Source organism: Equus caballus, chromosome 20 (assembly GCF_041296265.1).
Source record: "Equus caballus isolate H_3958 breed thoroughbred chromosome 20, TB-T2T, whole genome shotgun sequence".
NCBI classification, from domain to species: Eukaryota; Metazoa; Chordata; class Mammalia; order Perissodactyla; family Equidae; genus Equus; species Equus caballus.
The window spans coordinates 14772641-14785820 of NC_091703.1; the positions used below are offsets into that span (position 1 = coordinate 14772641).

Genomic DNA, 13180 nt, shown 5'->3' on the forward strand with positions numbered 1-13180 from the left:
AACACAAAAGGTTTTTTAATAACCTATTACTTAAATGTGTTAATATTACAAAATTATATGTAAATATTTGAAACAAAGTAAAACAAAAATTAAAACTATTAAAACAAAAATAATTTTGGTTACATATAACACACACATATATAATAAATATAACATTTTATTAAAAAAACTCACTTTAATGTGAAAAGGAGATTAGGATTTCTTTCAAGTAAACTTGGGTATAACTGTTGTGTTGTTTCAATGGCTTCTCCCATTCTTCCTGCTAACACCAATTTCTGAATTCCTATTTAGAAAAAAAGCAAAAGATTAATTTTTTAAGCGTAGAAACATAAGCTTAGTGGACCTGCAAAAAAAGAGTTAGTAAAAAATCTTTTAATAAATTATTGTGATTAATTTCCATTTTTTTCTAAAATCATAGTTTCTATTAGGCAACCAAAGAAAATTTTTAGACATATTAAAAAATCAGAAAAACAGGTACTTTCATAAACTACTAAAAAAAATCACAAACTAATATGCAAGTAATATAAGAAAAACACCTGTTAAGCAACACTGAAGTATCAAACACTAAGATTAAAAAGAGGGATATGTTTATGGCATACACTGTGGTGATGTTTTCACGGACATATAATTATCTCCAAACTCATCAAGCTGTATACAGTCACGCACCATGTAACGGTGTTTCTGTCAACGATGGACCGCATATCCGACGGTGGTCCCATAAGATTAGTACCATAGAGCCTAGGTGCGTAGTAGGCTACACTGTCTAGGTTTGTGTAAGTACACGCTATGATGTTCACACAATGAAACAGCCTAATGATGCACTTCTCAGAATGCATCCCCAACATTAAGCAATGCATAACTGTACACTAAACATATACAGCTTTTAATATGTCAATCATATCTCAGGAAAGTGGTTTTTTAAAAAAAGATCATAGGAAACAAAGAAATAATATTCAAAACGTCTTCTCAAATACAATAACCTTTTGATCAAGTGAAAAAAGAATGCTAGCTTTTGAGTAAGATCTGAATTCAGCAGACACTCACTCAGCATTCCCTGTGGTCAGACATTTGTTAAATTAGATAAGGACAGGAAAAAACTAAGCGATCATCTCCTGTTCACCGGAGTTTATAACGCAGTGAGAAAGACAGGCATACACTTAGCTACAACACAGTGTAATCGGTGCTATAGCAGTTTGACCTATAAAAAAATTTGCTTTTATCCGTCATGATTTCATTCATCATGTTTTGTTTTTATCCCTATGCTCTCATCAAGTCATACCCTCCCTGACCAATTTTAGGACGGCTAACTGTGCAACAGTCATCATGCTGACCTGCCCTTGTTAGACAGCTCTGGCCACAAGCACTAGGACCTAAACAATACATATTTAAGATCAATACTATCTGAAATTTAGATAGCAATTTAAATGCAAAGATATTTAAATTTCTCTTACATATTATCTCCACTAACAGCTAATCATGGGACTACTTTACCAATTAAAAAAAAACACACTTCATTAAATGTTTACTTTCTGAAAGCTCAAGAAAACATTTTTAAAGGAAAAACGGTAGACATTTCTTACAAAAATTTCTCCAAAATTGTATCTTTCTACATTGAAAACACTAACACAGTCCTATGTGAATTTCTTAAAGGTGATCTTCAAAAATGTCAATAAAAATAAATTTCAGAGGCATCAATTTTAAATTCGTATATTTGAAAATGTTTTAACTAAAAAAATTAAATTTCTAAATATCAATGTAACCACACCTATAATCTGAAAACAAGTGTTAGCCATGCACCACAGGGTCCTTACTTTGTCTATTCTTAATGGAAGCTAATTCTTCTAGAACGGTCTGGTCTGTAGATCTGGCAAAGGCCTCTGCTGTGGCACAGTACCCATGGTGGACTAAATAAGACGAAACCATTCTTAAAATAAAAAGAAGAAACACGTCTTTTAGTCAAGAGAATACATGCTTCATGCTACAATTTATATAACAAGGTCGACTCCAGTATTACAAAACCAACCTATTCCCTTGAAACAATTAAGGCTTTAACAACCTCATCTTTAAAGTAAGTTCAAAAAATCATTTTGCTCTATTCATATGGTATTCCCAAAAAGCTAACTGCAAATGCTGTGTTGAGACTACTCTCCCTAAGAATAAATATTACCAGAGAATCAAGGACATTAAATGACTTTCTTTGATTCTTGGCACCCTATTGTCCCCAGGTCCTTTCCTATTATTTCCCATCCTCATATTCAATCCTACTAACCATAATTTCTGCTTCACCTTTATCATATGACTTATTCCAGTAAAGTTTTGGCATTTTGTAAAATAAAACAATTTAAAAAATAACAGATTAACTCTTTGTGTTCCAGAGCTCAACCACTTTCTTTGCCCATCAGTTACATGAGATGGGATCACCAGGTGCGAACACAAGAAATACTAAGGTGGACCTGGAGAGAGAATCTTCCAGAACAAAGTCTATGAGGGTGATAACTCTAAGCAATGAGGAGTCAGCCTTCTAATCTCAATCAGTATGGTTGTGCATAGGAGATTAATTACTCAAAGATGACTTACATGTAAGTGACACACTTCCAAAGAACAAGTTTATTTTTTTAAAAGCCACCAAGTGGTCAAAACACATATTTACATCTAACCACAAAATGTAGAAAGACGGTTGATTCAACAATATCAAATCAAACAGCTAATATATCTAAATATTCAACCTTTAATCCTGCCTCCATCTGACGTTAATAACGGCCTGGTAGAAAATGACAGGAAGCAGTGGTTCAGGAAAGCAAGACTGAGAGGGCATGGGGGAAATCTCCATGAAACAGATTTTTTCAGTTTATTTCATCTAACTGTTCAAACTAATTTAAGAGGGAAAGGAAGAACCTTTTAAAATGGACTTCCCAGGAGGTCACGGTGTCAGTTTTGTGAAGAACGGAGTAAAGTTGGGGGCCCTCATTGAACTCTGGCTAAAGGACTACGATAAATAATGTTTCCTTTGCTACTATCCTGCCATGATGCTCCGCGGCAATCATTTTTAAAGCATTAAAGGGATGTAACCCCAGGAGAGCATCCTATCCTAGCTCTAACTCATGGCAACTATGGGATTCTGAGGCTGGGTTCACTGTTCTTCAACTGTGCTGGACAGAAATGCTAGCGTGGAGGCTCTGTTCTCCCAGATGGTAACAGCTCTAGGGAAGAAGCATGCTTTCAGAATCAGCACCATGTCTTCCAGTCATTACCTCCTCCAAAAAACACACACAAAAAGTTTTATTAGATTTGTAAATTTAAGACTGTTCAGAGCAATTATACAGACATTTAAGGTGAATGTGTCAGACTGATGGTATCTGAAAGCCTTTGCTATCTTCTTGGGTTAGGTTACAGTAGTGAAAACGACCATTTAAACTTATCGGTATTTATTTAAAAAGGCTACGCTTCCTCAAAGTTTAAGAGCTGCTGTTCCGTACTATGTCATCTCCAGCCTTTCAGCAAAGGTACAGTCTAAAGTTGACTGTCACAGGAATTATATTTTCCTCCTGACTCCCATAATGAAATTCCACTTTTTCATTAAAAAGTAGACAAAAATTATCAGCTAAGTATTCACTAAAACAAGCTGAAAATTTTTGTAAAGAATGAGATAAAGGTTATTCATTGTATAGTACTTTTATTTGTTGTAGTTTGTTATTTTTCAATTATTTTATTGAAATCTGCAAACTGGTGCAGCTACTATGGAAAACAGTATGGAGATTTCTCAAAAAATAAAAAATATAGTACTTTTATTGACACCTATTGTTTGCTCTGCTGTTGCCCATCCTCCACCATCGTGATTATTGAATCCTTAGTACTTATCCCGCATTTAGGAATCATAACTCCATACTCCTGTGCCTTGGTCTTCATTCATTCCTGTTACTTTCTCTTGAACATCTAACAACAGCGCGTACAAGTAAATGGCATTAAAAATAATTAGTAAGATTTTTTAAAATTCCTCAAGCTGGAGGCTTTTGGTCAGATTTTACTATTCAGAATAGGAGCATTTATTATCTCCCTGAATCTACACGACAAATAATAAATATTTAGTAGAAAAAGGATCCTAGTGAGCAAAAATAGCTGACATTCTTACAGAGTAACCAACCCATTCACTGAAAAAATTTAGCCAAATCCTGAAACACGAAATGTACATATCAAGCCTGTACATAAATGATACCATTATTTTGATGCTTATTCTTACCAAAACAATAATTTTTCCCCATAAATATTTGAACTATTGCTGAACAACACAACCAAGTTCACGTCCAAAAACCACAGATCCTGAATTACACAATCTAAATAATCTTTCTGAATTTATCTTTTGCATGGGCATTAATTATTAATAGCTGAATCATGTAACCTATGGAAATCATTAAATCCTATTACTAAGGACAGCAAACGAATTAACCTAACAAGTGATCTAGTGTCACTTGATTTCCTCCTTCAAATCAATAAGTCAGACTAAAATACAATTCTGTAAGTGAGCCATTTCCAAATCAAACATTATATTTTTAATTGTTTTAGAGAAAATTACTTTTTATGAGATTAAAATATAATCAATAATACATTAAAATTATTAGGATATAAATTAGTAGATTAAAAAGCTTGAGCAAATATTCTTTTATACCAAAAGAATAAAATATGCTATAAAAATTGTACTTCTGAATAACGTCACTTCAGATTTCTTCACTTACTTTTGTATCATGGTCTGCCACTCTCCTTCTCGATCTCCAATAGGAAACCGGTCTATCTGCGCCTGTATTTTGGTTCTCCACTCCCGCATGTAGTCTTCTATGTCAAACACAAAAGGATGTTGCCCAAAATTGGCATCGACGACTTCTCCTGGTGTCTGGAGCCCAACAGTAGGATATAAATTTGGCTGTAAGACAACATATTTCAATAGGCATCTATCCCTTTTATGTTAAAGACATTTGTTCTTTCAAATTTAAAATAACAGAACTACAAACTTCACGAATATTTTTAAATCTCAACCAAAAACTAGTAGAGGAAGACTAAAGCAATGATCTAAAATACACTATATACTGCATAAAAAATACTATTTCCTGTAATCTAATCATCAAGAAAAAACTATGAAACAACCTACGCCACTTATTTTATTTATTCAGAGAACATGTGCAATCATACTTCTAATAAGCATAATTCTTGCTCTTAAGAATCTGTCATATGGTGGTTCCACAGATTCAAGTATAAGCACACAAGTCAGGTTTATCCTTTTATGTATGATGCATGTGATACAGAAACTGCATATAAAAACTAGTTACCACAGAAGTACAATCCTAACTGGGCGTGTACTATTTTAAGTTTACTAATCCCACCTATCTGTACATTTTGGACACTTTTTATAAAGACATAGTGATAAGAACTTAATTGTAAGCAAAGCAGTGCCATTAAGACTGGGGATTCTCTATATAAAAGTAAAAGACTCAAACGCACACATTTCAAGAGAGGAAAAGGGTAGATTTAAATATTCAAATTCATAAAGAAATGCATTTTGGTATATTCTAAGATTTTGAGGTTAAACAATCAAGTTTAATAGTTTCAAGTAGACAAAAAATACAGGAGTCCTTTCGGCTCATCACTAGTTGTTTCATCTAAAGGAGGAATGAGTTACCGCAAGTCTACTAAATGGCAGGGTTTAATCATTATAACAATCCCGTGAAATAATTATTATTACTTGCATTACAAAGATATAGAAATTGAGGATTAGGGGGTTAAATTACCTTGCTCATGGTCATTCTACACTATGGCAGGTGGGACTGGAACAGTTTTGTTTTTTTTTTTAAGATCGGCACCTGAGGCTAACAACTGCTGCTGCCAATCTTTTTTTTTTCTTCTGCTTTTTCTCCCCAAATCCCCTCAGTACATAGCTGTGTATTTCAGTTGTGTGTCCTTCTAGTTGTGGCATATGGGATGCCACCTCAGCGTGCCCTGATGAGCAGTGCCATGTCTGCGCCCAGGAGCTGAACCAGCGAAACCCCGGGCCACCGAAGCAGAGCGCAAACTTAACCATTCGGCAATCAGGCCAGCCCATGGAACACAGTTTTTATCTGACACCAAATTTAGGTTGACTTATTCTTCCAATAACTCTAAATCGTACTTCATCTTTGTTCTCCGTATTTCTGCCTTATTTCTTTGCTTTAATGGTTATCACAAGTATTTCCAGCACAAAATCCAGAAAGGATTAAGAGAGGATAATTTGTGTGTAAATATAAGATGCTTAGACAGTTTCACAGCAAAAAGCTAAGAGGATGTGTTTAAAAACAACTGATCAACCAAGCAACCAAAATCAGAAACAAAAGGAGTACTGTCTTAAAATACTGAGAAACAGAGTCACACTGTATTAGGGAAATAAATGGTAGTGCAATTTTCGCGAATGTACTGATTCCTCAGCAACAAAACTAGCAAGCTGATGGAACTCTAAGCCGAAGATAAGTGAGATACTTATTACAACCTTCTCATTTCATCAGCGAGAAAGCTGAGACCTGAAGAGTTTGAGAGAAATTTCCAAAAGACAGAGCTTGTTAAGGACACACATAAAGGAAAAAAACTCATGTCTCTCTACTTCTAGTACAGTATTCTTTCCATCAAAATCCACTGCAAAATTATGATACTTGAAAACAAAAGTATATAAAGCCAAATACACTTAATAAAGATATCAATAGAGTAAAAGGCAATCCTGTTCCTAAGCAGATATAATTCTGACATTCAGCATTGTCAAGAGATGCTTTTAAAACGGTTTGCTACTCTAAATTTCCTTGACAAATTCAGGAAAATAATTATAGCAACAATATAAAAGAAAATCAACATTCATGAATACTTTAATAAAATTGTGCCGTAAAAAAGTTTAAAATTTCCCTGAGACAAAACACACCATAAATGTCAAGACAAACGGACATTATTAAAAAAAACCTGCCACACATGTAAAGAAGGATCAATATTCCAAATCTTAACCTTGCTCAATTTTCTAAAATGCAAATGAAAACAAGATCATCTCTGTGCATATCAGATTAGTATTTAAAAGACTGAGAATCCCAGTGTCGATGAAGGTTGAGAAAATAAGCCCTCTCACCACTGGACACAGAAATGCACACTGGTCTAACATTTTAAGAAAGAAGTTTGGCAAAATCTATTAAATTTGACGAAGCCATTTCACTTGTAAGAATTTAATCCTGCAGAAAAACAAACGTGCAAAGATATACATCTTACAGCATTATTTGTAATGGCAAATAAAAAATTTTAAAAAGTGTTCATTCAAGGGTGGTTTTTTATACCACATTCATTGAAGCTCAGACTCCAATAATTGTAACATATACCAATATTTTATGCCTAAGAAAAAATACTGCCCATTAAACTCTGACAGGCCACATATTCTAAGATGCATCTCCACTTCACAAATGTGAAAATATGAAGAAATGTGCATGTTAGAATTGTGATAGAACATTTTACAGTAAGATATTATAAAAACAAGGAAAAAGAGTAAAAAAATTGCTTACTGATACGGAAAGATGTCCAATATATATCACTAAATGAAGAAAGCAAGCTATAGAATAGTGCATAAACTACGATCCCATCTTCTCTGTAAACATTTAAATAACGGAATACTGGCTAACTTAGGTTTAGAAACAGATCTGGAAGGATATACACTCAAGTTAACAGTTATCACATCTACGGAGGCTGGGATTATGAGGAACTCCTCTTTTGTACACTTCTGTATTTATAAACACTTCTTTTATCATTTGAATATTTAACACTATATGTTACTTCTATAACCAGAAAGTGATAAAAAACTGAAAATGATAAAGTCAGTTCGGCTAAATGAAAAGTAACTATAATTTTTATACCACTTAACCTTAAAACTGAAGAATTTGAGGTAAAAGGATTAAGGACACAGTCCTTAACTGGTGAAGCTATAAATTTTAAAAGATATAACAGAATTTTTAACTTGCTGGATTCTAGATTTCTAAAAGTAGAATGCAACAATGCAATGGCTTTTAGTACACCACAGAGTTGTGCGGCCATCACCACTATCTAATTTTACAACATTTTCATCACTCTAAAAAGTAACCCTGTACTGATCAGTGTCATTCCCCATATCCCCATTCCAGTAAGCCCTGACAATCACTTTCTGACCCTACAGATTTGCCTGCATTTCGTACAAATGGATTTATACAATATATGGTCTTTTGGGACTGGCTTCTTTCATTTAGCATAACGTTTTCAAGGTTCATCCATGTTGTAGCATGCATGTAGATTATGGATTTATGTAAAACAATGTTTTCCAGGAAACTGTTTCTATATTAAAAACAAAAAAACAAAAACCTCCTGCCTATGTAGAATTAGACAAAAGAGAGAATAATTTAAGTCTCCATGAAGAGAATAGAAAAACAGATTTCCTCATTTCTATTAAGCTATGAAAAAGATAAAGACGGATACTAAAAATACTACTCAAAAGCTAAATAAACAAAATAAAATCATGTTCTCAATAACACAGTTTTGTTCTATTAAATTTAAAAGATTTTTTTCTAATGAAAGTGAAAAGCAAAGAATGCATCTATAAAAAGCAGATTTCAAATCAGCTTAAGGAACTGGAAAGTAGCATCATCTTAAATGAGAACAGTTTCTATCACAAAAGGAATTTATCTAATCCCTAACTGAATCAATCAATTTACAGATGGACATCTCGCAAATTGGTGAGGTGAGCTGGGGGAGAAAGATGATCCTGAAAAAGCTCTAAGGTTTTCAAAACTGTATAAACACTTGACATCACAAGACAGGTGAAACAGTCTAGGTGAACTTCTCTAAAAGGTGCTCTCTACCAGGATTTAATGCCGCAACTGGCTAGAGAGAGATCACTATAAACATATGTTCCACGGTGCCTTTAAGGGAAAGACCAACTTTTTCCTTCCTTTTTAAGTGGAAGAGTGATACGTTGCATGTGGAAGTCCCAGAAGGTCTCACAGTCATAAAAATAAAGAACTCTCAGAACCACTATATTAAAAGGACACTTCTAACAACCACCTTCACCACCACTTCACTCACTGTTACAAAGCTGAACATCACCACAGGCTAATTATAGACAAGGCAAAAACCAGAACTGGCGATTCTAAAGAGGGACAAAAAATGATTAGAAGGCAAGACAAAAATAGTCAACATGTCTAAAACCAGCTAAGCCTTTCCCAACGACCATCATTGTCTACCCAGGAGAAACAAAAACTAACAAAAAATCTGCTTGCTCTGACAAGTTGGTTTTACTTGCTTAGTGCCACAAGAGAAAAAACCAACAACGAAACCCCCAGCTACTGAGCACCTTAACCAACTCCAAATGAAACTGAGTCTTACCAAAACCTCTGCAAACAGTCCCAACCACATCAACCCACCTACCAGCAGAGCCCCTACTCTCCGCACCCCCTCCACCACAGACGCTCTTCTCTGAAGCCTGCCCTCCTCCACCTGGACACGCCATCACAGACCCACCTGTCCACTCAAGGGGTAGGGTCACTATGCTACTTTTCCTCTCTCTACACTACACAGACTGTTTTGCTTGCTACTGAATCATTCTCATCACCAAACAAACATCCTGCTCAATCTAATGAAAAATCTTCTATCGCCCCCACTTCCGCCCCCACCTACTACATCCTATTTGTTTACTCCCCACTGTAGTGAGAATCCTCTCAAGTTGTCCACACTCTATAATTTCCCTCCTAATCCCTTTCCAATCAGGATTTCACCGTCGCTCTGCTGAAACTTTGTCAAGATCACAAGTGACTCCGCTCTGCTAAATCCACTGGTCAATCCTTGGTCCTTATCTTATGGGATGTATCACAGTGGTATTTGACATAGGTGATTACTCCTTCCTTCTTGGTGTATTTTCCTCGCTTGGCTTTGAGAACACTCAATTCTTTGTCTTCCTCTTACCTCACTGATTGCTCCTTCTCAATTTCCCTTTGCTGGTTCCTTCTCTTCTCCCAAATACGGCATGCCCCAGAACTCAGTCCTTGGTCCATTTCTCTTCTCTGTCTACACACACTCCCTTGTTGATCTCACTCAGTCCCATGACTTTAAATTTAAACCCCAAAATGCCAACAACTCCCAAATTTTCATCTCCAGCCCAGATCACTCTCTTGAATTTCAGGCTTGTGTAGCCAAATGTACATCTGACAACTCATTTAATGGATCTCCCCCTTTAAAACTTGCTCCACCTGTAAACGGCCTTCTCCCTAATCTAAGTGGCATCTCCATTTTTCCAATTCTTCAGGCCAAAAATCTTAAAAGTCAGACCCTCTTTCTCACATTGTCACATCCACTCCATTAGAAAATCCTCTTTGCTTTCAGTTGGATTTTTTTAAAAAATCATTTTTATTTATTTATTCATTTAACTCTTTAATGCATCTGGAACTTACTTTGGTATAAATATGGACACAAATCTTAAAATTATATATATTTTTTCAAAAAGATAAACACTTGTTCCATCACTGCTCATTAAATAATGCTTCTTGGTGAAAAATTTTGGTCTACATGTAGACTCGAAATTTTCCTTGGTTTAGCAAAGTTGTTTTCTACTACAACTCTAATTTATTCTGTTTTTTTCTAGGATTTTCTTCAGGAATATTAATCTATAGACTGGGTGTCTGTTCTCTGCCCAGGTCTCCTGTCACCTCTGTCAAAACACATCTGGAACTGGACTGTATTGTAATCGACGGCATCTTACATCTGGTCAGGCAGCCGTCATGGAGCAGCTGTCACTGCCTGCACAGGTGGGAATCTGTTAAAGAACGAGCTCACCGAAAACTGGGACTTGATTGTTCCACCTAGTGAAACAGCTGGATACTGTAACCAAGGAGACATTTTAGTCAACAAGCCTCTTAACGACCAACTGACTAAGGAATATCAGAGCCCTGGCTGTTGTTAGGAAACCTTCAGTTAATACCTTCTGGTAATACTAAGAAAGTGACAGCATCAGAACCTGCACCATGCGATCAGCAGCATGGAAGAAGAGCTCGTAAGAAATGTTCCTGACGGCACAGAAGATAACACCATGTGGAAAACCACAGACATCCATTCTAAAAAAGCAGTTTAAAAGGTTGGAGTCCAAATGCAAAGAAGTTTGACAAATACCTTAATCAATTTATATTGCTTATTTCATCATTTTTAGGTGTGCAACAAGTGATACTGATTTAAAAAATTTATATTTAAATACTCCAAGAGATCATTCAGTGAATATAAAAATTCTAAGTGATAAGAAAGCATCGTATCATAGGTTGTTAGCTTTTTCCCCTTGGTGTTATATATGACGCGTATTACAACTGATAATCTTACATGTGGTAAACCAGCTATCTAGAATCAAACCGCTTCTTACATCTCTAGTGATGTGAGTTACCGTCGTCTCCGGCCTGAATTTCTGCAACAGCCCCTCACAGGTCTGCTTGCTTCTACTCTTACTACCCCTGACAGTCTGTTTTCCACCCGGCAGCCAGTGATCCTTTAAAACCTAAAGTTATATCGTGATAACTAAAACTCTGTATTTCACTCAGGGTAAAGGCCCAAGTCCTTACAATGGCCCTCAAGGGCTAGAGGCCGTAGCTCGCCCTCCCCAGTCATTGTCCCTGACGCGCCTCCTACCACTCTCCTACCGCTCTCCGCCCTCCTCACATCTCTCCACTTCACTTCATGCTGTTCTTCAAACCTGCCAGCTGCCATCCTGCTCTAGCCCTGTTCCCCTAACTGTTGCCTCTGCTTGGAACATTCTTGCTCCACAAAAGTCTCTGCTCAAACTGTATAACCATATTCTGTCTTTGGTACTCCCATGCTCTAGTTTTTCTCTTTCTTTAAAAAGTACTTAAAACCTTTTAAAATATGTTACAATTTACTTATTTTTTAATGTATTGTTTATTCTCAAACTTCTCCAGCTTGAATACTCCAAGAGAACAGAGACATTTACCTGTTTTGTTGAATGACGTATCCCAAGTACAGAACCTGCCACACAGTATATATGTATATATATACACACAGTATATATAGACACACATATATGTGTCTATATAGACATGTATATATGTGTGTGTCTATATAGACATATATATACATAGACACACACATACTGAATAAACTACTATAATTGGCTGAAAAACCCAATAACCAAAAAAACATATTTCGAATGAATGCATACTGACATTAAAGAGAATATTTTAAGTAATCATTTCTGATTTATTCCTTAGCTACAACAAAGTTCTCTCGTGCAATGGTGTCCAGCGCAATCTGGAGCTGAATTTCTGCAATGGTGGCTAGAAAAAGGATCACTATTCTACGCATGACATATAAACCTAATAAATATCAATAAGACTGCATTCTAAACATGGTTTGTACTAGTTTCTTTATATCTCTTTTAATTAAAAATGTAAAACTGCTTTTAAAAGAAATTGTGTCTTACCGGTAGGTCAGTGAAAGCAATACCTAAAAAAAAAAAAAAGTGGCATTAGATGCTGTTTTTCAAAGGCATACTTTGGTGACATGCTGAACTTCTAACTAAAAATAAGGGAAAGAAAGACATAAGAAAAAATTAAAAGCCTAAACATAAAATAACAAGCCTAATTTTTTCTTAGTAACACTGACAGAGGTCTGAGTGAATGCTGTCCCCTCTCAAGATTACCATCCTTGCTAGTCACACACCAGCGTTATTTCTGGGGTACTGCTATGGCCTTCAGGGTTTCTGAAATGACTTCAGATAGCTCTTCAAAGCTATGTTAGGAGCCACATAAGAAAACTGGTTGCAAAACAGTCACAGTTGATTTTGGACCAGCACCCAACTGCTTTATCCAGCTTTATCATTTAATCTTCCTCACCTAAATTTAGCTTTTAAATAATTTGGGGGGGAAGGGAAAGGAGAGATTTTCTGCTATTAAAAAAAGGTGAACAATGGAAAATACAGCACTTTTGCTTCTTAAAAAAAATTTCTTATACAAGGACACTCTTAAATAACTTTTGACTACTCCGGAGAAAAAAATCAATTCCTCCTTCAAAAGATAAAAATTTATACAGTGAGAACTTCTCTTGAATGTCCTGTCAGTGATTTCAACACAGTCATATTCCAAATACATTTGAAAGACAGCAATATCACTGGAATAAA

At 35.5% G+C, this 13180-nt stretch overlaps 1 protein-coding gene and 1 long non-coding RNA gene across 2 annotated transcripts in view; one reads left to right on the forward strand and one right to left on the reverse strand.

Moving 5' to 3' along the window:
• The window catches only part of RANBP9 (RAN binding protein 9), a 92720-nt gene that overhangs the window by 14873 nt on the left and 64667 nt on the right, over nt 1-13180 (reverse strand). Inside the window, exons 5-8 of the mRNA XM_023624471.2 lie at nt 12485-12507; nt 4731-4915; nt 1812-1924; nt 175-283 (exon numbers count right to left, since the gene is read on the reverse strand). Coding sequence (XP_023480239.2) covers nt 175-283; nt 1812-1924; nt 4731-4915; nt 12485-12507 — 430 coding nt within the window. The remainder of the gene's footprint in view (nt 1-174; nt 284-1811; nt 1925-4730; nt 4916-12484; nt 12508-13180) is intronic.
• Nucleotides 10884-12408, forward strand: LOC111769265 (uncharacterized). The gene is made up of 2 exons (XR_002802137.2): nt 10884-11137; nt 12273-12408. It is a non-coding gene; the product is annotated as an uncharacterized lncRNA (long non-coding RNA).